Source organism: Manis javanica, chromosome 16 (genome assembly GCF_040802235.1).
Source record: "Manis javanica isolate MJ-LG chromosome 16, MJ_LKY, whole genome shotgun sequence".
NCBI classification, from domain to species: Eukaryota; Metazoa; Chordata; class Mammalia; order Pholidota; family Manidae; genus Manis; species Manis javanica.
Genome location: NC_133171.1, coordinates 42,410,759 through 42,437,353, shown reverse-complemented (window position 1 = coordinate 42,437,353; position 26,595 = coordinate 42,410,759). Strand labels below are relative to the sequence as shown.

At 39.8% G+C, this 26,595-nt stretch overlaps 1 protein-coding gene across 1 annotated transcript in view; it reads left to right on the top strand.

Annotated features, from left to right (window-relative positions):
- The window catches only part of MEP1A (meprin A subunit alpha), a 32,727-nt gene extending 6,727 nt beyond the window's left edge, over positions 1-26,000 (top strand). The window contains exons 6-14 of the mRNA XM_037013748.2: positions 4,850-4,967; positions 8,423-8,598; positions 12,605-12,826; positions 13,612-13,761; positions 16,787-17,002; positions 19,913-20,386; positions 21,080-21,253; positions 21,758-22,058; positions 25,192-26,000. Coding sequence (XP_036869643.2) covers positions 4,850-4,967; positions 8,423-8,598; positions 12,605-12,826; positions 13,612-13,761; positions 16,787-17,002; positions 19,913-20,386; positions 21,080-21,253; positions 21,758-22,058; positions 25,192-25,348 — 1,988 coding nt within the window. The 3' untranslated portion in view covers positions 25,349-26,000. The remainder of the gene's footprint in view (positions 1-4,849; positions 4,968-8,422; positions 8,599-12,604; positions 12,827-13,611; positions 13,762-16,786; positions 17,003-19,912; positions 20,387-21,079; positions 21,254-21,757; positions 22,059-25,191) is intronic.
- The last annotated feature ends 595 nt before the right edge of the window (positions 26,001-26,595 follow it).

Sequence of the window (26,595 nt, the reverse complement as noted above, 5' to 3'; positions counted from 1 at the left end):
TGTTATTTGTCTTCTATTCTTTTTTTCCTGATTTTCTTGACTTCTTTTGGTTAAATCCAATATTTTACTATTTCACTTTAATTCTTGTATTGGAAATCCCTTTATATTATTCTGTAAGGCTTGCCCTAGGGATTATAATTTGCTCTCTTAATCATGTGATAGTACCTTAGTCTTAATAATGTGCCATTTTGCATAAAACCCAAGCATTTTCAAGAGTAAATTGCATTTATATCCCTGCCTTTTATGCTATTATTGGTTCATACTTTACAACTACATATTTTAAAAAACTTTATAATAAGGTTTTAAGTCAAATTAATTAATTAAAAGGATAGTTCTTATACTTCCTTTTATACTTGCAATTTCTGTTGCTCTTCATTTCTGTTGTAGGTCTGAGATCCTATCTGGTGTCATTTCTCTTCAGTCTGAGAACTTCCTTTAGAATTTCTTATAGAGAAAATTTTGGGTGACAAATTTTCTTCTTTCTTTAAAATAACCTTTTTTTGCATTTGTTTGGAAGAATATTTTTATTGGAAATAAAATTTAGGTTGATAGTTATATCTTTCTTTAGCACATTAAAGTCATCTATTTTCTTCTTCAACATTTTATTATCAAGACTCTTAAATACACAAAAAGGTAAAAGTATCTTATGGTGAACAGTCATATACTTATCACCTACATTATACAAATAACATTTTGCTGTATTTGCTTTATTCACCTATCTATCTTGTCCATCCTTCTATCCATCTCAATCCATTCTGTTTTTGATGCATTTCAAAGAGATGCTCAAGCACCAGTACTCTTCACCCCAAACACTTCTGCATGCATATCTTTAGCTAGAATTCAATATTTATTTATGGCTCTGTTTTATCTAAGTAGCACATAAAATAAAATGCATGAGCCTTCAATGAGTTTTAAGATATTTATACACCTCTACAATTTACACATTACAATTACATATTGTAAGAGTACTTACACAACTTCTATTAGGATATGGAGCATTTTTATCATCCCAAAACATTCTCTAATTCTCCTTTATTGTTATTTTCACCATTCCAAAATAGCTACTACTTTTTTTAAAAAACGCAGATGAGTTTTGTTCTAGAATTTCATTCACATGGAATTATATATTATATATTTTTATTAAGGTTTATTTTACTCAGTAAAATGTTTCTGAGACTCATAAATATTGTATCAGTAGTTTCTTCTTTTATTATTAAGTGGCATTCCATTATATAAATACAGTATATCACAACTTACTTAACCATTCTCCTTTCGATGGACACTGAGTTGATTCTATGTTTTGGCTACTCTGAATAAAGTTACCACGAATGTATTTGTACAGCTTGTTTTGAATATATGCTTTTATATTCATGTTCCTAATGTGAATACCTAAAAGTGAAATTGCTGGGTTATAATATAGATGTAAGTTTAGTGTTGGACTTCTTGCAAAGTGCTTGTTCCATTTTACACTGCCATAAATGATGAAGGAGAATTCTTTATTCCACATCCTTATCAACAGTTTGGTGTTGTCATTGTTTTTAATTTTACCCATACTTGTGGACATGGAATGCTATTTTATCATGATTTTAGTTTTCATTTCCATGATGACTAATGATGTTGACCCCCTTTTCCTTTACTTATTGATCATTGATATACCTTTCCTAATAATATTCCTATTTAAATAGCTCACCCATTTTACAAATTAAGGTGTTTGTCTATTCATTTTTGAGTTGTAGGAGTTCTTTATATATTCTGGATTCAAGTCTTTTGTTGGTTATGTATTTTGCAAATATTTTATCCCAGTTACATTGTCTCTGATTTCCATCTTTCATATTGTTGTTACCCTGTATGAAATGTGTCATTTTTTTCTGCTTTAATATTTTTCTCTTTTACCTTAGTTTTTAACATTTGACTATGATATGCTTTTGTTGGTTTTCTTTGTATTTATCCAGCTTAGGTTTACCAAACTTCATAGATGTGCAAGGTAGTTTTTTAAAAATAACCAAATATGAGAAATCTTGAGCCATATGTACTCAAATATTTTTTCTGAGCATCTCAGGTCCCTCAGAGACTAATTAGACAACTTGGTATTTTTTCATTGGTCACTAAAGCGCTTTTCATTGTTCTCAATATTTTTCTTTCTCTTTTACCATCTCCAGTCTGCTATTAAACTCATCCAGTGTATTTTTCATTTTATATATAATACTGATAGAATTTTCATTTGTTTCTAAATTAAATTTCTATTTCTCTGCTGAGATTCTTTGTGTATTTATCTTTTTTCTTTAAATCCTTAAGCAAATATATAATAACACTGCATTCTGTTCTTCTCCTCTGAATAGTGTTAATTTTTGTTACAGCAGTTAAATTACTGACTGATCATCTTGGATTTGTGGAGGTTTTGTTTTTGTTTTGTCCTTAGTTCAAAACAAACTCTTTGGTGTTGGGACATAGTCTTTATTCTTAAGCCATGGCCTCTCTGGGGTTTCGGTGGAATGCTTACAAGTTTTCCCATCCTCTCTAATCGGCATGGCTCAACCTCCAAGTTCTCTTCTACTGTGGTGAGCAGCAACTCAAATATCTGTTCAATTAAATTAGCCTTCAACCTGCTACTCTTGGGGTCTTCCTCCATTCATAAGAAGTTCCTGGGTAAGACAAAGGTGTTTGTAGACTGATATTGTAACTACCACTTCCCCAAGTCAATCATGGCTCTTTCCTTTCCAGAATTCCCCACTTGATTCCCAACCGTCTGGCAATTCCAAACTCTTCTCTGTGAGATGTCAGGGGATACAACTGCAGATTTAGTCTTGAGTTCTCTCTTCCTTGCACTGAAAGAATTGGGGAGTGCCTTTCTACAGAATGCTTTGTAAATATAAATTTTGGCCAGTGAAATTTCCTTCTTTCAAGGATAAACTCTCCTCCAGTTTCTGCCCATTCTAGTCATTTTCCTGTGCATTCAAGTGTTCTTTTACTTATTTTTGTCCAAAGTTGTAATTGTTATCTGTGGGACAGTTTGTCAGATTCAAGCTCCTCTACCATTGCTAAAATCAAAATTTCCTCAGAGGTTCTTATACTGAGTGTAGTTACCCTTGCTAGGCTCATCTTCCAATATGTAAAATCACTGATGTCTGAAGCTAACTCTTCTCATATTATTTGATTCAGGATTAAGAAGGTCTAGTGGTTTTCATAACAAATTAAGATTGTTCGGATAGAACTCTTTCAAACTGACTATGTCAGGGCAAAGCAAGGACTGAGAACTAGGAATACAATGAGGTAAAAGATGCATTCTCTCCTCTTAAGGAGCCAATAGTACAGACCATGTACAGAAAGACAGCGCACAAAAATATCAAGTGTGGTTCATGCATTCAGCAGAGCGACACTCGGGGCTGGCTTTCTGGTGGAGAAGGGGGCTTCAAGTGGGCTTTATTTTCACTTTTTTCTTTTGAATGACATCAGGACAGCCTTTACCACATTATTACATAGTTGCTTAATTCCCTTTTTAGTTTTTTCAGGTGTGAGAGGGCACAAGAGCTGTGATTTTAAAATTAACCACTCTTGAGCACTCTCACTATTTGGCTGAGGTTAACAAAAGTAACATAACCTTATAGACAAAGACTTTAATAATTTTTTTCTTATGGTTTTGTGACAACCAGTCTGTTTGGGTATCTATCTTCATATTGTAGAAATAAGAATAGGTACAAGTCCTTGAAAACCCTCCAGTAGGTTGAAGCAGGTCTTTGCGGTTATTATGTTTTATTTCGACAATTACTTTACTGATTATCCCAATGACTACATCTTTAATGACCTTGATATAATCTTATGAGTTCCAAATTCTGGAATCTCCAACTTCATAGTTTCTTAAATGAAATGAGGGCCAAGAAAACGTGAGATGTGTTTGGTAAACTGTCAAGAATTTTGAACTCTTTGAGAGAATGCACGAAATGAAACGTACAAGAATTATAACTTTATTTTATATAAGTTTGCTTAATCTTTAATTTAGAGCCCCACCTTCAATGATTTGATGGGAGAAACACACACACACACAAAGTAAAACATAATTTCCATTCCCCTGGAGTGTCTTCCCCACACCATGCTTGTCTTACGTGATGCCACGGAGTGTGCATATCAGGTGAGAGGGAAGACGTTTGATCTTTGGTCACTGGTCCTGACCTTCAGGTTACTACCGTTCTTGCCCTGTCAGTTCCATTAAGCTTCTGCTGCTTTGGTTCCAAGCTTGGGTTAGAGAAATCTTTCCCAAGACTGTCAGCAGTGCTAGCTGTGTAGCTTCGCCATCTCCCTAGGGGTCTTGTAGGGAAGAAGGGCGAAAGGCCAGATGTGCTTATGCCTCTAGAACATGCAAACTTCATTTAGCTCTGCTGTCTTCCTCCAGCAAAAGTGGGTGTCTTGTTAAGACTGGGCTGAACATCATCCTCACTGCTTCTCTCCCAAGGTATTTTATTTATACAGAGAACAGAAACGGCGTGCAGTCACTCTGTCTTCTTCTCTGCAGTGGGACTGTCCTGCGGCAATGCACACAGAATCTCTGCTTGAATTGGGAGGACAGGGAAGGGGAGAAAATGAGGAAGTTATTTTATGATTTTGTTCCTCCACCTACACATGCGAGTGTTCTTATTTGCTATTATGTTCACATTACACCTTTAGAGTATGCCCTTAATGTTTATACCCACAACTCATTTCGCTGTTTCAGTTTCCAAGGAATCTATTTACTACCAAAAATTCCATAATAGACCTTTGTGGATTTCACGTGGTGGCATGATTTTCTCTAAGCTGTATTACGTATTTTTTCTAAGATCTACATAATGCCCACTAATGTTTTTACTGATTTCTCCAGAGCTGAATGCCAAAGGAGCCATTCTCTATGCCTTTGAGATGTTCCGCCTCAAGTCCTGTGTGGATTTCAAACCCTATGAAGGAGAGAGCTCATATATCATATTTCAGCAGTTTAATGGGTTAGTATGAAATTTTAGAGCATGAAAATCATGCATCCTTTGGTTTGCAGAAAGTGCCATGTCCTTCAAAGACTAAAAGAAGAAATTGGAAAGAAACTAAAAGCAAAATAAAATCTTTCTCTGAATTTTAAAATTGTATAACATTTTAAATGTACTGTGTAGAGAATAAGGTGTTTGGATACCTCTGAGTCCCAATGATGTTTATTTCCATTCTTTTCCTAGGTTCAAGTCATGTTTTAAATTGTAGTACTTTTTAAACAAAAATCAGGTTTATTAAAGTGTAAAGTACACCCTTTTTATGGAACTATTTTAAATTATAGTCCTCTGTTGGCTGGACCTCTGAAAAATTTTAGTATAAATTTGTTCTTCATAGTTATTTATTTTGAAGAAGAAAAAAGCCCTTTTTCTTCCGTGGTTTATGCCAACCAACTGGAGCTGCAAGAGGTTGGGACGGGAAGCTGCCATCTGCTGTGACTGTAGGTGTGCCTCCTCAAGACCCACCTGGAGCTCCTTCCTCCTACTGCAGCTCCCCTCACTGCCTCTGGGTGTTGCCTGGATTTGGTTGTTTGGTTCTGACTGTTGCATTAATCATCTATGGACAACAGAGATGAGGAAAGAAATTAGCACACAAGGCAACCTCTTAAGAAAAAGTATGCAAAAAAAAATAGCAATCAAAAAAAAATTCTATGGACTACTTAGATGCAAGCACCTTACCTGAGTTATTTTCTTAGCTCATACTTTTACTAAAAATGAAATTTATGAATATCTCTTATATGCCAAGAAGTGTGCTAGTCTCTAGGTACAAAGAAGCCTGAGGCACAGTTTTAGACCTCATGAGGTTTACGGTTGACAGACAGAAGTGGTGGAGAAACAAGTGAATGGTTTCCGTGTGCTCCGGAGAGTGCTGTGGGCTACAGGAGGACAGAGGCAAGTCCTCTGACACAGCGTGAGGTGAAACGCCGGGGAAAGCCACACTGAAGGTCAAGTGAGGAGGGAGAAGGACACAGAGGCAGAGGAGAGGGAAGAACCCAAAGAGGATGGGAAGAGAGAGCTGGAGAGAAGGGGCTGGGGGAGGAAGACAAAGAGGGGAAGAGAAGCAGGAGCAAGCGCGAACACAGATGTGGTTGACTTGGAGAAACCACTAGGCTCTGAAGGTCTGAGCTTTGCATGTAAGAGGCAGAGGGATGAACTATGGAGCCAGCGAGGAGGATGATAAACAGAAGCCTGGGGAGTAGAAGGAATCTGCCATTTTGTGCAACATTCATTATAAGTTCATGTTTCCATTTTAGAAAGGTTACTTTGCAACAGTGAATAAAGAATTGAAGTGGGGGTGAGACTGCTGGCAGGAGACCAATTAAAGGATGCCCCACTCCTCCAGGGCAGAAGTAAGAGAGATTTACACTAAAGAAGAGAGGTGAAAAAAGGCAGAATTATTAACATCTGGTGATTAGTTGATGTGAGGAGTTAAGAAGAGGGAGGAATCAAGGATGTCTCCAAGATGTTTGATCTGGACGATTCGTGGGGGTACCTTTATCCACCAGGAATATTAGAAGAACCACTTTAGGGATAAGATAGTGAATTTGCTTCTGGTCAAGCAGTTTATTGTTCGATGTTCTAACAGGTTCTATAAATGGAGATAATGGAGGGAGCTCAGGCCTTGCCAAGAACACAGATTGTAGAGGTTCTCTGCTTTTGATTTCTTCTTCTTGTCTCTTGGCAACCTTGAGCTTCAAGAAGGTACCAAAGCATTTCCTTATTTATTGAAAATTTCAGGAAAAATAATTGTTTCTCTTGACATTCTTATTTCCATTCTTTGGAAATATTACCACTATCATTTTTATTAAATGCAAGAAGAAGTAAAGAAGTTGTTTCTTTTAAAAATAAAACAATGCTGATGTGACTACTTCTGCAAAGAAGTAATTTCCCTTTTCCAGCACAGTTCTCTTGGCTTCTTTTCAGTTTGTAACTCAGTCTCCAGGTACCTGATGAAGGGGTGGGTCAGCTTTTGAGGAACCTAAATCTGTAAAACCTAAATCTGGGAACTCTTATTGCCTGTGGACAGGAAGTGGGCCTGTAACATTTAAGGTAAAGGAGGGGAAAGGGAAGAAGACATCTGGGGAAAGGATTGGACCAAAGTGCCCACAACTTTGCAGGGCCCAGGGTCCTGAAGCTGGAGGTTAACTGGGCTCGTTCAGAAAAACAAGGTAAAAGATTCACAGAGTGGTGGAGTTAGGGCATTTCTGCAACCTATACCTTTCTGTTAGGGAAGGGATGTTAGTATATATAAATAATAAATGCTACCTGTGGAATGTGGATATTTTGCAGAATAAACCCTGACCTGGTAATGAAATGCAACTGCCAGGCAAGTTATTATGTTGATGTTTATGCAACTCAGGAAATTTACCCAAGATCATTGAATCATACACTCAAAACTGGTAGATTTTATGGTATATAAGCTATACCTTAATAAAGCTGTTAGGAAATAATTCAGATCCATCTTTGAGTAGAAATTAAGCCCACTTGAATGTATCTGACGTTCACAATTTAAGGGAAAACAATGGCAGGTAAGCCAATGGGATTGTCAGCAAGGAATTTGCAATCAATGGGTCACATTTAAAGCCATCAGTATATTTCTTATTTTGTTGAGCTTTGGTCAGACTATAAATCCTTATTCCACAACTTAAATAGGTAAGGAGACAATCTGCAGAAAGTTTTGGGTTTGCTAATAGAGGTGAGGATTTGGATTTATGAGAAATGACAAAAATAATTGGAAGAGAAAGGTCAAGAGGTGGCACTAGGAGGACTTTAGAGCACTGGTCAGCAGCTCCTGGGCCCACTGCTTTCTGAGGGAAGTTACGGGTGCCCGTGCCTGAAGATTTTCAAAAACAAGTTAAGCAGCTTGCTCTGTCCGTCATAATGCTGCAGAGTGCCTTACATCTAAAGAAATGGGCTTGCTTTTGTAATGAGGTTCTTTTTCCTGATCATAAAATGTATACCTGCTCATTATATGACATTTGGAAATTCATTAAGGTATAAAGGAGAAATTTAAATCAACTATAGCCACCGCTGAGAAACAACTTAATATGGTAGCATAAACGCAGCAGTGTTATTCTTTGGGATGCCTTATGGGTTTGTGAAAGGGAGGGAGAATGCCAATTTTTACTTTTTTCTAGCTGATGCACTATTAGGGCTAATTTGCCTCTGATTATGTACCACCTTGATAATGGGCCACCATGTTTAAAGCTGCGTAACATCCCCTCCAGAGAATGTTGCTTATTTACTTAAGCAGTTCCCTATGTGAACCATTAGCTTATGAGAATGCTATCGATAATTTCTTTTTTAATCAAATACTTTAATCAAACAGTACTTCCTTGTAACTTGTGTTTTGGAATCACAGGAATTGCAGCCACTTATGATTCTCTAAGGAGAAAATGTCCCTCTACTCCTCTTTCAAGGTGCTGGTCTGAGGTGGGGGACCAACACGTGGGGCAGAACCTTTCCGTTGGCCTGGGGTGTGACTATAAGGCCATCATCGAACACGAGATCTTGCATGCCTTGGGATTTTACCATGAGCAGTCAAGGACTGACCGGGATGATTATGTGAACATCTGGTGGGATGAAGTTCTTCCAGGTGTGTACGGAGCTGAGGGGGTTGGGTGGGATTGCTATTCTCTCTCTAGTTCGACAAGGCCATCCCTGGGATGATCAGGCCAAGTCTATGTGCGCATGGGGGCTCGGCTTCTCAGTGGGAATACAGAATATGATGAGGATACAATTTGTTGGTCTCTCGTGGACTGTTCTGAACTGGTCATAACCCATCCCAGGTGAGGGTCTCAGGGAACAAGGCATGTTGGTTAACTTATTGTAGGGGTTCACTGAAAATCAGTCGAAGCTTTTGCTTTGTTTCAGAGTTTTTGTTGAAAATCTGTCTGAAATACTGCCTGTTTTCCTGTCTTAGTGAATAAAGTGAATTTAGTATCTAAGGATGTCAACGTTATTTTTCTGGATGTGAAATCCCATGTAGTTCCAGGAAACTATATGAGGTTTAGTTGAATATATGATGACCTTTAGACATACTCAAGGATTTTTTTGGGGGGTGCTTTACCAAATCAATGATAAGTGCTTAAAAACAAAACAACAACAACAAAAATGAATTCTTTTATCTGAAATTATATCCCAACTGTATAATTTTGGCTTATGGTATAAGTTCTAACTAATCAAAATTTACTGTTTTTTTTTCTTCATCCTTTCTAAACACCTCTCCCCTTTTGTCTCCAGACCATACTATACAAAGGATAACAGATTTATTTCAGATAGTGTTATGCAGTTATATTATTCTAACAGTTGTGATGTCTTTAGTTTTGTTAGACTTCCTTGGACACAGTTATCCTTAATTTTAAGTTAGAAACAACTAAGTAGGGTGGTTTTTTAAGTGCACTCAAACATTATTTATTGAACAGTTTCCCAATATGCTAGAGAAAAAGTCCATGTTGTTTCTGAAAACACTCTTTTTAAATTAGGAATTAGTTCATGGAGTGGGAAAACATTAATTTGCAAGCTTCAGTGTTTTAGAAATGTCTTAACTATCACCACACTTTCCTCTCATGAAACAAATAATTCCCTTGTAATTATCTGTCTTATTTAGATCTCAGTTTCATATACTGGTTCATATATTGCGTTGCATCTATAATAATTTTACCTTTAGGACTTGGAAGAACTGGTCATACTTTAAAATTAACTATGAATCTCCAAAGGACTTCCGCCAGAACCAGCGCAGTTTGGAGTAAGGTGCATCAGTGTTTCTCATGAGGCAGGAGTAGGCGTGGCTAAATCATACCAAGATCACCTATGAGATTTCTCAGCCTGCTTCCCTCCACCTTGTATTCTGATACTCCTATGAGTGTGAAGTGGTGTAGGAAGGAGGGAAACTGCGAGGTTTATAAAAGCTTAATACACGACCAGGATTGGACCCCCATACACATCGTTCAATCTGTCCTACCACCCGACCACTGAGCTAGAGGCCGAGTGATCTTTGCCTCCCAGTCCAATCTAGAGGAATATTGGGGAGTATTCATCAAGACATGAAATAACAGGTCAAATTTAATGTATCTGTCTCTCAGGGTAATTGCATTATAACTGTGTGTGTGTAAAAAGGAAAGGAGAGTGGGGTCAGAGATCAAAGGATCTAGTCTCTGCTTCTGAAACTCAGGTCACTTATTAGTCTTTGTCTATATTTGCCTAGAGGCCTGAATTTCTTACCTTCCTGTACATATGCTTGGTTCTGCTGAACATTGAATGAGAAATCGGAAAGCATTCACACTTTTGAGTCTTGAAGCACATGATGCTTAGCACTTTTAAGATGGTATTAGGCCAAATGAGGTCCCCTTTCCCAGAGGGAACCAACACATTTGCCAGGAGAGTTTGCAGGTTTGCTCAGCTCTGAGCTGAGCGCGGGTTACTCAGTACCTGTTGCTCATCTCCTGTCTATATTTTCATCAGGCATAATTCCATATGCCTAACTTGCCTGCTATCATTGGAGAACTGTTCTCAAATGAGACAGCAAGTTCAATAAGATCATAAGCAAGGACAGTATTATTGCTCAGAGTAGGACTTTTATTACAGCACATCTTTAGTCAATGACAATTGTGTTGCTTAACTTAAAAAGGTCCTATACTGGCCTGGGCCCATCTCCATCTCTTAAGTCAGAATTGAGTTTTCTGGATCTTGTCCCTTCCATGAGGCAAAAACTCAACTTCTGCAGTCTAGCAGGAGTTTGCACACTAGATGATGGACTATATACACTTGCTTTTGTAAATAAAGTTTTATGGGGACACAGCCACACTCCTCCATTTACATGTTTTCTATGGCTGCTTTGGTGCTTTGATAGCATGGCTAAGTTGAATAGTCGTACCAGAGACCACATCACTTGCAAAGCCAAAAATATTTTCTATCTGACCCTTGATGCAACAGATTCACTGACCAAGCTCTGGATTATAAGGTCACTCCCTCTTCCAGGCTCTCATTTGCCTGTTCTGTTCACTGCCGGGGTCACCACCTACCCAGCACATCTCCCTGTAAGTGGGTAGTAGGCAGAACAGAACTGCTTGAATAAATTTTAAAATTATTCAAAACACTTACTTGGTAAAGTGCTCTGATAATAATCCTTGAATAATAAAGGATAAAATGATCTTTCTAACTTGATATTTTATTGAAAATTAAGGAAAACTTCCTGGTGAGTTGACAGTGACTTGCTTAAGGTACCGTGGAGGACAGTCACCAGGATAGCCCAGGCCGAAGCCCCAGTCCTCACACCACCTTGATGTTCTTTACAACTCCATCCCCTTAAATGACGTCCTAGGACCAAGTGCTCTGGGAGGAGTTACTTTCCCAATTCTGAGTTTGAATAATTTATTTCTTGCAATCCTGTCCTAACTTTGAACATGCTTGGACCCCTTCAAATTAAGGCTCCACAAAATCCCCATCAGTTGGGAGGATGAAGCATCAGTATTCTCATTTTGTAGTTAAAATAAAATCTTTATCCAAAGAGCTTGCTGTCTTTTCCAAAAGCATTTGGAAACACTCTCCAGCCCCTGCTGGAACACCCACCAGGTTGTGCTACAATCTCCAATTCTAAATAAACCTGTGATGTCTTTGAAAGGCAGCTAGGTTTTCTTCTCTAGAAGATGAAAAGCTAGAAAAGAAGAATGTAAAGGTGGGAAGTTAGGAATTGGAGAGTCAATTAATTAATAAATGAGCATAATCTTTCAGTTTTTCTTTCACTCTCCAAGTAGAACTTAAAAAAATCTGTGAACTTCCTATTACTGCAGCTGAAACAGTAAATTCCTGATGGCTAGTGGATTAAAAGAACATCTAAGTGGTTTCTCATTCCAGTTTAATGTTGCAGTAAGTACATAGTATACTAATCTCAAAAAAATATTTTTTCCTTTTCTATTTTAAAAGGAGAGTCAATTTTCTTCCTACTTTATTTTTCTCTCCATGAGGCTGTTTCTGGAAGAGAAAGATGTGAGCTTTGATTAACACAATGACCCTTTCCAGCCAGCTGCTTACGGTTCCCTCGGCCCCTTGGGTTCCCTTTTCCTAACCCATGGAAGAGCTGACTAGGTACAGCTCTTGGCAGATGAAGCCCTTGGCTATTAGCTAGATGTATCAATTCTGAATATTTTCCTGGATTAAAAATTCCTCTTCTTGACATTTGGAATACCTTCCTTAACTTTGATATTTCATCATCTCTTTTTTAAAGCTTTGTACATATGCATACATGTGTATACTTATTTATTAATAAAATGAATCACTGATTTAAATATATACATATATTTGATAATTTATAATATGCATGTATTTATATATTAATTATAACATGTATTTTTATATTCATTATAATTTTATATACTATTATATATCATTATAGTATTTAATACTAATTAATAATATGTATTACTTTTATGTACATTATGGTCATTATGAAATATGTGAGAATATGTAAATTTAGTTATTTTAAGGATCTATTGTTTCTCTTTTTTTTTGGTGGGAGGTCTCCACTTGAATATCTAGTCAAAGAGGGTAGAATGGGAGAAATTATACGACTGACCAGGACCTGTGGATTCTCTACCTCACAGGCTTGGAGCACAACTTTAACGTCTATGATGACGACTTCATCACGGACTTGAACACACCCTATGATTATGAGTCTCTGATGCACTATGCGCCTTTCTCATTTAACAAGAATGATAGTGTCCCTACGATCACAGCCAAGATCCCTGAGTTTAACTCCATTATTGGGCAGCGCCTGGATTTCAGTGCCCTTGATTTGGAGAGACTGAACCGAATGTACAATTGCAGTGAGTACCTCTGGGTCTGAGGACTGGGTAAACGGATCCCGACAGATTCCCCCCAGCCCTGCAGATTTCAAGTCCATTTTCCTTTACTCTTCTTTCATGGTCTAGTTAAGGGAAATAGACAAACTATCTACTCTTAGTTTCTCTATCTCTAGAGTAGAAAAAATTATAACACCTACCTCACGAGATGGTTATGAAAATCAATTATGTGTTTTGTAAAATGAAAGTTAAGTGTTGGACGAATTTGAGGAGCTGTAATTGTCCATCTTCTTTAGCTTCTTTTTGAAGGGTGAATCATGCAAAGCTCAGGATAGGTGATGGGTTTGAAAGTATTTTGTATTTTGCAAAGTTCTTTACCCAGATTAGTTGTTCCTAGAGTAATCTAATGCTCAGAGATGGCATGTTTTCTGAAATCACCCAACTAGTTTTTAGAGGCACATTATTTAGTTCTGTTCTAGGTATGTACAGAATATCTACTATGTACAAAGCCCAGTGTTATAAATACTTCATTCTTGGTTTAAAGGAATTCATAGTCGATACTTAGATAGATGCACAGTGATAGCTCTTTTTATCTTTTGTGACTCTGTGATGTGGGTAGGGCTGTATTCATGTCAACAAGTTCTAAGATCTAATGGATGATGACAATATTTGTATTTGAGAAAAAGTCAAGAAAATAAAAGGCATGTGATCCCACTATATCTGAATGAGGTCTTAGTAGTCTATAACATTAGGTATTTGAAATAAGATGCCTTAAATTTTTAACCAGGTAACAAAAATATCATTTGCAGCTGCAACTCACACCCTTTTGGACCACTGTGCTTTTGAGAAGGCAAACATCTGTGGGATGATTCAGGGTACCAGAGATGATGCCGACTGGTTCCATGAAGACAGCACCCAGCCTGGACAAGTGGATCACACCTTGGTGGGACAGTGCACAGGTCAGTGAAGGCAGAAAGTAAGCACACTGAAGTGGCTCAACAGGTTCCATTAGGTAACAGCAGCCAGCATATTTTGCCTCAGTTGGAATGTTAGTTATCAAACCTGGAAACCTGATCATGGACAAAGAACATTTCTCTTATTTTGATTATTAATTCAGTTTTTAAAAATACATGTTCTGGACATGCAGAAGAAAGGTGCATTTAAGTGACAACAAGACTAATAAAGACATAGGGTTGATAAGACCTGACTTTGTAAATAAGGATAATGTCTCTGGAGTGATACCTTCAATAGGACTATAATGCGAACCTTATGTGATGTAAAATTTTTTAATAGTCACATAAAAAAGAAATAAAGGAAATTCTCTTCAATGATACATTTTATTTAACCCAGTATATCCAAAGTGTTAGCATTTGAATATGTAATAAATATTAAACTATTAAAGAGATACTCCATACTTTTTTATGCCAGGTATTTGCAACCTGGTCTATATTTTACCCCTACAGCACATCTCAGTTTGGTCCAACCACAGTTCAAGTGCTCAATAGCTGCAGATACTTTGTAGCCACTGTACTGGACAGCCTACCTTCAGACAGCTCCTATTTATGGTTTGCACAGTGAGAAAGCCATGTAGTCAGACAGACTGGGGCTTGAAATTTGGCTCCACCACTTCCTAATTATGACCACAGGAAGTCAATTTTGTTGTCATTTTTTAAGTCTTTGCTTTGTAGGCCTGTCTGGTCATTCAGGAGGTTGATCCTTCCCAATAAGGATGGATGGAGGTGATGCATACAGGACCTCTTGCAGCAGACCAGTGGCTTCACTCCCTATTTTCCTACCTCATGTTCTCTCCAGAAGTTTCATTTACTTTTCATTTCTATTTTAGCATCCTTTTATTCCGTGCCTGTCATCGAAATCACCTCGACTCTATTTTGAAGCAGGTGGGGTTATAAACTGCAATCACTTTTTAAAGATTGAACTGTTATGAAGTCTCTGGGTTCCTGCCTGGGTGAGAGTTGGTTAGATTTCCATCATGGAAGGGGCCCAACTTGTCACCCAGATGCCAAGCCACTGGGGAAAATGGCAGAGGTTACAAACTACTGTTACTCTTCCACAGGCCTTGGCAAAGGGTGAACGTCTCTGCTACACATCACATTACCAAACATACAATCTCAGCTATCCAAAGGGTGATCTAAGCCTGAAGTTCTCTCTAATTTCCATCTTAATCTCTCACCCAATCTCTTCTGTGGACTTGCTGCTAGGCAATAAATTTCTAGCCAAACAGAAAGGTGATCTTCACGTGAAAGGAATCTGCTGGAACAAAGTTGTAGCACTTTCCTAGGGAAAGAAAAGGACCACACTCCAGAAATAACATCTAGAAAAACTTCATCAGGTTAACTTGACAAGCTGTGATGCTTCCTCCACAGGGGGCATTAAAAGGCTGTCCCTCTGCTAGGGAGCACTGGCTTTGTTCAGTTTTGAAGAGCTTGAGGGATACCTTGGGACAGAAGTCACCTCTCATGTGAAACTCAGGGAGACGAATGAACACCTGTTTAGCAGAAGGGCCTGGGCAAGCATTCAGGGCTCCCAAATCCCAGGCATGAGTAACTGGGCATTCACTTCCCACTTCTGAGTACACCTGAGCAAAATTCCTGAGCCAGAACCGCCTGAAGACCTTCTCTGCCTGAGTGCTTCTCTTCTTTAACCCATCCTCTTGGTAATTTATAATGCAGAGGTCTCAGACTAGTAGGTTCAAGTATTGACAAGAACACGCAAGAAAATAAAATTTTCCCTGATGTATTAAAACCATTACTTATTTTTAAGCTTTGTGGAAAGCTTATTGAACATTGATACAGAAGGTACATGCCTCATGTGCGAAGCAGGATGAAGCAGGAAATCAAATCTCCAAAATACCTAGAATTGTACTAGATGCTCACTTTATTTTCATTTTGTGAGGGATTTTCGGTAGATAAGAGTTTGAATTCTGCTTCCACATAGAGTCGAGGTGGTTTCAATGACAGGCACAGAATAAAAGGATGCTAAAATAGAATTAAAAAGTAAATGAAACCTCTGGAGAGAAGATGAGGTGGGAAAATAGGGGGTGAAGCCACTCGTCTGCAGCAGGAGGCCCTGTATGCATCACCTCCATCCGTCCTTACTGTGAAGGATCAACCTCCTGAATGATCAGAGAGGCTCAGAAAGCAAAGATTTAAAAAATGACAACAAACTCAGAAGAGATTTTCATTTGATAAGAGTTTGAATTCTACAGTAGAGTTTAAAGGAGTTCTTTATATGCAAGCTTTTCTCATTGCCCTTGAAATATGTGCTGATTCTCTGAAAGGTGTATTCTTTTCATCACCTGCTTGTTTTGGGGAAGAGAGTTTTGAGATATGACTTTGGGAAACCCCAGCTCTGACATAAGCATAAACACTCTTTTTTCAATATTCTTTCAAAGCTTTCCTTACATTCAAGAGAAATCTTCAATGAATCCCTAATAGACCTGGAATGCCCCTTCTTGTGACACAGTAAAGATAATGCTAATCCACCCAGTTACTAGGCTAGAAACAGGTGAAATTGAACCCTTATTATTGTGAACACTTAAAATCCATTTCCCAAATCTTTAAATTCTACACTTTTTTCATACAACTAGGAGACCAGCGCTTTTCCTTGGAATGAACCCCTAATTCAAACAATGAGGTCAATGAGGAAAATATAATTTATTTCACAGACACCAAATCCCATCAGACTTTGCTCGATGTATCTCCTTAGGTCAGAAGTAGCCATTCCGCAAGCTTGGGAACACAGGCAATGAAAAGAGGCAGCCTGGAGCGGCGGCTTTAGCCAGCGCATCTGCCCCTGGAAACCATCGGATTTTTTACTAATAAACAACTTTCTTTTTACTTTCCCCAGAAGAGTCCTAGCTTCTGATGCTTGGTGATGGCTGTTGCTCACCATGTCGCGGCGCTGGGGTGGGGTGAGGGCACCCCGGGGTGTGCTCAGCCAGTCGGGGTGCCGCTCTCTCCGTAGGTGCCGGCTACTTCATGCTCTTCAACACCAGCTCCGGGGCCGCGGAAGAGGCAGCCCTGCTGGAGTCCCGGATTCTTTACCCAAAGCGGAAGCAGCAGTGCCTGCAATTCTTCTATAGGATGACAGGCAGCCCTTCAGACAGACTCGTCGTCTGGGTCAGGCGGGACGACAGCACGGGCAACGTCCGCAAGCTGGTCAAGGTGCAGACCTTTCAAGGTACTCAGAGGCCTTGTATTATGCTTAGTGAAGTAAGCCAGGTGGAGAAAGACAAATGCCATATGATTTCACTTATTTGTGGAATATAAACACAAAGCAAAACAGAAAGAACAAAACAGCATTAGACTCATAGATACTGAGAAGTGACTAGTGGCTGCCAAGGGGCAGGGGTTGGGGTAGGTGCCGGGCAAGGGGAATAAAAAGGCACAATAATTCGCAATCCAATACAAGTTGATCACAGGAACTATTGAACCACTGTGATGTACATTTGAAACCAACATAAGATTATATACTAATGCTACTTTAGTAAAATAAATCTGTATTCAAAAAAAAAAAGAAATTACAGAGTAGTTACAACAAAGGCTTTATGTAGAAAGGAGCAGTTGTATATAAATTGCCATAATATAATTTTCCCAAAATGATAGGATTTTGACTTGGTGCATGTGCACATTTCAGACTGGATGACTGGTTTTGAGATATTAGCAGGAGCAAACTAAAATTTCCCCATTCATATTTAACTTGATACCTTAAGAGATTCCCCTAAGTTGCCACTGTCTTTTAAAGATAAGCAAAATACAATAAAGATCTCCTATCACTCAAAAAAAAGAACAAATGCCCAAAACCCCTTTACCCAGGCCACTCTGTAGGCTACCTGGGGATGCTACAGGTAGCAGTCTTGAGGGGTCACTTTTTTGGCTGAAATTTACATGCATCTTTATCAGGTGGAGGGATGACAGCTAGGTACCCTTTAAGAGTTGAGAATTTGTTATGTTATCGAGGATTGTAAATGTTTATTGAGAAAACCGATTAGGGTCTCAGTAATATCGATGGGATCTATCATCTCTCACCTCTGTATAAAGGAAAACATGATATCCTGCTAAGCACAAAATCAACCAGGCAGATTTCTCATGCTTAATTTAGTTCCTTACACTGCTATGCTTTGAATTCCACTGAATTTAAAATGTGTCTCTGGAAGTTCTCTGGAAGCACCAGATGAATGGGCTTTTAAAGCAGTTTGTTCTGTTACTAGCTTGTCAGTGAAACCTTTCTAAAGGGTTAGTTGAATATCATGTAGCATTTATATGCAACTCAGCTTATGACAGTCACAACCATTTCTAAATAGCTTTTAAGTTTGGAAAATGTGATTTTTAGCCAGAAGTCTTACATACAAAATATATGCCTCCATGCGTGTGTGTATAATGTTTGTATGTGAACTTAATATGCAAAATGTTTACATACAAATATGTATATGTACACACGTGCACATGCACACACACACACTTTTGCTTTCCTAATGTCTGGATAAATTCTGAACGTCTATTTCAAGCAAACTTGGTACTGCTTATCACCAGCCTGATCCACAGCAGCTTTGTGGAAGCATGTAAATTAAACCATCTTAAAGATTTTATACATGAGTCCTTGCACCTATGGTAATGACCTCTCGGGTCTTGCTCCCAGTACCATGCTCCCACATTTCAACTTCATGGCAACAACTCATATGAAGAAAATAAAAAGACAGTCATTAGCAAAAAAGGGATCCTTATTCTCCTCTTCAGAATGCCCATGATCTAATCCAGCTGGGTCAGTAGTTCAAATACTGTATCTCTGTTCCTATCCCAGACTTTCTGGCACCTATTGCATTTCAAGTCCATGTGCCCTCCCCTTGGCTGAAGCCCCGTCCCCAGGAGATGGCAGTCACAGCCATTTGTTGCAGATGTGGCCCATGTACCTTCTCCTCTCTCCTGTGTGTACATGTAACCCAACCACCCAGGTGTGACCCGCTCTGCTGCAGAAAATGGAACATCATTAGACCTGTCCCTTGAAGACCTCTCAGCAAGAATGACTGAGAACAAGCGAGATAAACAGCTCTTCAGTGTTGGGAAAGTAGAGCTTTCTGGTTACAACACACAGAAAGAGGAAAACACTCCTTCAAAGCCCTCTAAAAATGTTCATTTTGTATTAAATTTCTGTAACACTCATCTTTAGGAATTCATTTTAGCCAACATGATTGGCTAAATCCCCACTCACAATTTAGCATTTTTCCTTTCCTCTCTGGTCCAAGGTTAAGGTACACTCTAGGCATTGTGTCATAGTAGGGGCTGATCTCTGGGGGATCCTGAGTTGCTCTGGCCTGGCATTTTCCTCTCCCCAGACTCCCTAGGTCCTTTCTGGCTTTGTATACTATCCCACACAATCCTGTGTTCTAGAACAGCCTCCTTACTTCTTATCTGAGCAATTTGTTCCAATTTTCCATTTCCGGTTCAGCCTCAGGAGAAAAGCAGACCTAATTTTCACCACAGTGTGGATATCCGGATAGTGGTAACTCTTTTTGTATTAGTTTTTTAAAAAGAGGATGGACCCTCTACTTGGGGGAATTTCTGATTGTTTAAAGAAGAGAAAATATGTGAGAGAGTGAGTCAATTTTGCATAGAGGAAATCCAGCTTGTCCTGTAAGTTATCACCTATTCTAGAGCCTTTGATACCTCTCTGCCATCATGTCATGGGTTATACCATGTGAAATTTCCATTATTTGACCTTTGGGTCTAAAAATGACCATTTTTATGGTTTAACCTAATACTTGGGTATTTAGTGCTAACATTAGGAGGTTGGGTGCATGTATATCATCAAATCCAAAGAGGGGAACCCAGAACCTGTGTAACCGAATGATTATGAAAAATAAATTCATGATTAAGATTTGAATATGGATTTTAAAATAAATGATACTGTGTCTTTTTATAGCTATTTTCCCTGTAGATACGTGAGTATGGAAAAGTTCCTTGACCAGTTTACCTTTCTCACAGGGTTGCCTTGAATTCATGTAAAGTACTTGGCACAGTCTCAGGCACATAGTCAGTACTCAATAAATATGGGCCACAGTTGTCACCAACCTTACGTATTCTCTGTCCTCAGGAGATTTTGACCAAAATTGGAAAATTGCCCATGTGACACTCAGAGAGGAAAAGAAGTTTCGCTACCTTTTCCAGGGCACAAAAGGTGACCCCCAGAACTCAAATGGGGCGATTTACCTGGATGACATCACTCTGACAGAGACCCCATGCCCCACAGGGGTTTGGACAGTACGGAATTTCTCCCAGGTCCTTCAGAACACTGTCAAAGGGGACAAGCTCCTGAGCCCTCGATTCTACAATTCGGAGGGTTACGGCTTTGGGTTGAGCTTGTATCCTCATGGCAGATTAAGCTCCAGTAGCTCCAGCTACCTAGGACTTGCTTTTCACCTGTGCAGCGGCGAGAATGACGCCATACTGGAGTGGCCTGTGGAAAACAGACAGGTGATTATGACAGTACTCGACCAGCAACCCGATGTCAGGAATAGAATGTCCTCAAGCATGGTGTTCACGACCTCCAAGTCCCAGACATCTGAAGGTAGGTGGTGCTAGGAACTGCCCCTCAACCTGGAAGGGCCAACACAAGTGACTGCCATCCGTGTGGATGAGCCGCCCTCTCACATTTACTCCTTGAGCATATCAGCAGCATAATCACGTTGGGGCATTAAGTTAAAAATTTCAGTGTCATCTTATCTTCCTTCCCTTCCTTAATTCACTCATCAAGCACCTATTAAGGGCTTGCAATGTACCAAACTCTGTGCTTAGGTTCTTGGCACACAAGCAAAGCAGGCAGGTCCTGCTTCATTGAGCTCAGTTTAAATGAGAAGGCAGACACTGCTAATCACTTACCAACGACTCCGAATTTGTTAGTCTTTGTGCAAATATCCAGTGCTATCTAATACACTGACTCCTAAACTATTACTGATCCTCAGTATGTTCGTGAAACACACTTGCATCACTAAAGAAATGGGTAAACTAATTTTTTCAAATGAAGAGCCATAAGCCTTAAAACGCAGATGCCAGAGCTGTTCCTCCCTCTTCAATGAGGAAGTAGCTCAGAAGTGGACAATGGACTGTCTAGTTTTATTTCTTCTGGAAAGAGTAAATAACCTGATTTTTTCCAACACACATATATATATATTTTTCTGATTGGCAAAGCTCTATGTATTTATTAAAGACAAAGTGAAGTATAAAGAGGTAATGTGACTTTATGTTACTTGTAATTTTGCAGTCATAAATGGCTCCGTCATCTGGGATAGACCGTCCATTGTGGGTTCCTATCATAAAGACTGTAATTGTTTCAGAAGCATTGACTGGGGCTGGAGTGGTTTCCTTTCCCACCAAATACTGAAAAGAAGGAGCTTCCTCAAAAATGACGACCTTATAATTTTTGTGGACTTTGAAGGTACTTTTGCTGGTTTTTCCTGAATAAATAATCCTATGCTCTGGGTGTTCTACTGATTTGTAAATACCTCATGCAAGGTGGGGATTTTTTGAGGACTAGTTTTAAAAAAAAAGATGTGTTCTGAGAGAAGCAAGTTATAGCTTATTGCTTAAGGACTCACATTTTATTTTAAATGTCCTTGGGAGAAACTGTATTTTAGTGTCATCTTTTTTGATCATTTATCAAATATGACACTTTACTGACTGCAGTTCAGTCAGACTATCCATGCTAAGCTAATGCTTCCTTTTTCAAGTTAAATACATAAAAATGTGATGGGATTACTTTAGCAATAAAAATAGCCAGCGTTATGAGAATCTGCTGGATTCGAAGCCACTTTCCATGTCAGTCAAGGTGCTGTCTGTGAGGGATAAGGGCAGCCCAGGGAACATTCTCCAGGAGTGGAAGTTCACTGTAGTCAGATATTAATCATGGGTCTTCCTACCACCCTTTGTCTGTTTCCTCAAGATATCACCCACCTTAACCAGACGGAAGTTCGTGTTAAAGACACAAGGCTGATCCCCCAAGGCCTCATTCTCCAGCGCCAGAAGCAGCAGCCCTCAGAAGAAGGTTCAGAAAAGGCCTTGCTAGAAAAAGCGCTACCCAGCAGCCTGGGCCGGGAGCAGCCCAGCCGACAGAGGAGGTCGGTGGAGAACACAGGCCCCTTGGAGGACCACAACTGGCCACAGTACTTCAGAGACCCATGTGACCCGAACCCCTGCCAAAATGAAGGCATCTGTGTGAATGTGAAGGGGATGGTGAGCTGCAGGTAGGCTCTGGGGTCTGGGGGAGGCAGGTCAGCAGAAAGGAGCTGAGTGTTTGCTTAGCCCTGGTGCAGGGGCCTGTTCTCAGGTCAGGGCAAAGCCTGTGTCACAGGGTCACCTGGGCAGGGCTGTCCTCGGCTCCATAAAGCTGTGCCCCGACTCAGTGGGCTAATGCTGACAGGGCAGAGCGGGGCCGCCAGGGCCGGGGAATCCCAAATCTCCTGACTCTTGACCTTCAGCCCTTTCCCACCTTTGCGACATTGTCAACAACACTGAATGCTGTTGGAATTTTAAACTCCGCAGTGTTCACAAATGACCCAATGCTTTTAGCCACCCAGGTTCTTTCTACTCTAAGACCTATCCGGTGGGACTCAAGACCAACCTTAAATCCTAACTGCTGATATTATTAGTTAATAATTATTATTATTTATATTGTCTATTCATTGTTGTGCTACTGTTATAGTACATGTTTTCAATAGAAATAATAAGAATATCGGATGTATTTTAGCAGCTTGCCACCTGTCATGTGTTCTCCTGCACAGTACACATGCATGATCTAAATTATTCCTCACAGCTACCCTGTGACATAGCAACCCTCCTTATCCCACTGTAGTGCGTAAGGAAATTGAAGCTTAGAGAAGTTAAGTAATTTATCTAAAATGACCCAGATGCTAAATGCTGGAGCTGGGACTTGTATCTAGGTCTTTCTGTCTGCACCGTTTACTATATGTAATGGTAATACATATAAAAGTAATATTACAGTGTTACTATAATTGTTTAATAATGTTTTTCATTTGCATGAAATATTGCATGGAAGGGTGTATGCGATGCGAAAGCAAGAGCTCCGTCTGACAGCAGTGGCAGAGGCAGGCAGCTGTCTGCTTGGCTCAAAACATCTACTCAAAGTCTCAAAGATACCTCAAAGTATCTATTTCTTCTTTTCCATCTCCATTTTGTTCCTTCTATTTTAAACTTTTATTTTGAAATAATTTTAGATTTACAGACACATTGCAAAAATGCCACAGAGCTCCCCATACCCTAATGATAACATCTAACAAAACCACAGTACAAGCAGCAAAGCCAATAAGTGAACATTAATGAAACTCAGTAACATTAGCGATAGTATTGCCTAAACCATAGACCTTAATCAGATTTCCCCAGATTTTCCACCAGTGTCCCTTTTTTTGTTGTTGTTCCAGAATCCAGTTCAGGACCCCATATTCCATTTAGTTTCCATGTCTCCTTAGACTCCTTCAATCTGGAACAATTTGTCAGTCTTTCCATGCATTTCGTGACCTTGACACTTTTGAAGAGTAGTGGGTCAGTTATGTTAGTCCTCAGTTTGCGTTTATCTGATGTTTTCTCATGATTATCGTGAGGCTGTACATCTTTGGCAAGAAGAGCAAGGATGAGACATGTCCTTCTCAGAGCGTCATGTGAGGGGTTCCTGATGTCAGTTTGTCTTATTACTGATACTAACTTTGAGCACCTGGCCAAGGGCATGTCCACCAGGCCTCTCTACTGAGAATTTACCAGTCCTCACTCTTTTATTATTATATATCTTGGGGGAGACACTCAGAGACCATGCAAATATCCTGCTTTTCCTCAAATCTTCACCCACTAATTTCAGCATCCATTGATGAATCCTGCTACAACACACACTGCTGTAATATTCTATTTTTAATTTCTATTTCTTTTATTTCCCCCACTCCGTCTATCTTCAGTAAGTGAAATTCTTCTATAAAGAATAACTTTCCCCTCCTCCCTATTCCTCTATCCATGTAATTATTTATTTATATCACAAAGGACTCATACATATTTATGTTATTCTCTGGGCTCTATTTCAGTCCTGCCAGTATTTATTATGGTGCTTGAGCTGTTCCAGCTTTGGCCTTTGGGAGCTCCTCCAGACGGAGGCCTGTGTTCTTCCAGCATGCACCCCTCGGTTCATGAACCTGATCTTGCTTTCTGGCATCACATGATGCTCCAAGCTCATCTTTTATATTCTCTGCCCCAGCCATGGAATCAGTGAGTTTTCTAAAGTGCCCTGGATCCTTTTGTTGGTGCATGCGCCCCCGACTGACATCATTCTCAAAGTAAGGAAGGCCAGGGCTTTCCACTTATATGTCAAGCCTCTGCTCGGCCAAACTGTTCCTGTCCCACAAACCTGCAGCTTGAGCAATAAGCACCTCTAAGGCGATACTTAAAGACTAGAATCAAACTATCTGGAGGTGACTGCACAAGAAAAACATTGAACAAACTTGCTCCTACTCACTGAGTTTTAAGAAGCCCATTCCTGGGCTAGAGATAGGGGTTTTAAGGTAAAATAGTTCCCGAATTAATAGAGGGGGGTCTTGACTTCTGAGGGTCTCATTCTGCTCTATCAGCAGACTTTGTGATGGGAACGTTGTTTGAAACAAAGGCTAGAAATGCTATAATGGAAGGGATGAGCTCCTGCCCTCCCTCTGTGCCCTGGTTCTGAGATTAGTTGGTCTTTATATAATTACATTCACCCCTCCCCACACACACAGAAAAAACAACCCAAGGGGGAGCCATTGTGTGCCGACTCTGCGTCTAACACCGTGGTAGTTACAATGTGTGCATGATCTCATGTGAACTTCAGGGCAGCCTGCCAAGTAGGTGGCTGTACGCTCACCTTTCAGTAACATTTTAATCCCTATTGTCTAGAAGTTTTCAAGCTCCAACTAGCGCACTGGGTCACACTCTTTCTGGAGAATTGGCCCTGTAGCCTATCATCCGAGCCAGTGTCAGGCAACCTATTCTTAGCGCCCCTAACTTTCCTCCTGAACTTTGTACATGGCGTCCAGAGTACTGAGACTGGAGATGGACCTCCAGGGACTAGACTTTGAGTGTGAGATAGTTACTAACCATGGGACCTCGAGCAAGTTATTTAACCTTTCTGTAAGATGATGATGAGAATGGCCTGGTGGGAACCACCCCACCAAAGGCTTTTACAGGGTTGAATGAAGGGCCTCCCGTCAAGCACCCGGAATCGGGCCAGGCACGGGGAGCTGCTCAGTAAGCGTTTAGTGCCATCCTCACCATGTTGGTGTTTGTTGCTAGCAAGTGCTTGAGGCTCAGGCGGCTCCCATACTCCCCCATGTTCTGTTCCCCCAGGTGTGTCTCCGGTCATGCCTTCTTCTACACGGGGGAGCGCTGTCAGGCCATGCAGGTGCACGGCAGCATCCTGGGCTTGATGATTGGAGGCACAGCCGGCGTGATCTTCTTAACCTTCACCATCATCTCCATCCGTTCCGAAAGGCCGAGGCAGTGACCCATTGCTGACCGCAGCCCGCCTGCAGAAGTGCTTCCTCCACTCAGACCTTCCCTTCCCGCACTCAGTGCAGTGTGGGTGGGTTTACCAGACTTGTTTTGAATAGGCTCTGAGGACTATTATGGTTTTACTGGCCCCCAGCCCCACATGGTTCTATTACCCTGTGTGCTCTGAATGTATCTTGTGTGTCCTGTGACAGCGCTCACTAGACTTCACTGTAAATTGCTTGTTTAATCGACTCTTTCCCATAGACTGGAAGCTGCACATGGGCAGGTTCTCATTTACCGGGCTGGCTACACTGCTAGAAGTGTGCCTGGCTGGCACATTGTGGGCACTCAATAAAAGTGAGTCAATGAACCAATAATTGAATGGATAACCGAGTTATTTATGAAACTTTCTCATTTCTACCACAAGTGAGATACATGCAATGAAACTCATACATCATTTGTATTAGAATCAAATACTTGCTTTCCTCAGACACAAGAGTGTTATCACTCTTTAAAGACCTAACGTGTGCAAGGATTTCACACGAGATTCTTCCTGGCAGCAGAGCTTCAAAGCATTTGCTCTCTTTTTCCTCTACATCTAAGGAAAGGAAATCTACATCTAGAAAAAAAATCTAATAAATTCAGTAAGTATTTAGTCAGTACCTTCTAAGTGTCCAGCTGTGTATGTAAATTTGTGTGTGTGTGTGTGTGTAAAGGGAAATTTGTCCCAAAGCTCTTTCTCAGATCTTTTAAATTTTGAAATATATTTTATAGATATTCATGCATAAAATTATATATTCTATACCAAAAGAACTGCCTCCTTTTCTGATGAATTACGGCATCTGCTTTATGGCTTGAAGGCAGCTTAGGGATCCTGAAGTTCCACTCTGTTATGAGGAAACTGAGAATATTCTAGTGAGAATAGTGCCTTAGGCAGGTCAAAGAGCCACTTAATAGCAGAATCTGGCATTCTCTTGTAGCAGCCAGAAGGGCTTAATAAGATCAATGGCTTGGGAGAAGACATGAAGTGTAAGCTAGTCTACATCTAACACTATGTGAAGACCTTCTTTGCTTGGTTTTCTTTGTGATAGATCTCATTTTATATCTAATTAGTCACCTATTCATATAGCCATATGTTTATGAATATGTCTAAAATAACTTTCCTTTGTTTTTTATAAATACAACAATATATATTTTCCCAAAACCTTCAGGCAAAATTAACTTTCAGAAAGATGCATCACGTTTATCCTGTTGCTATGA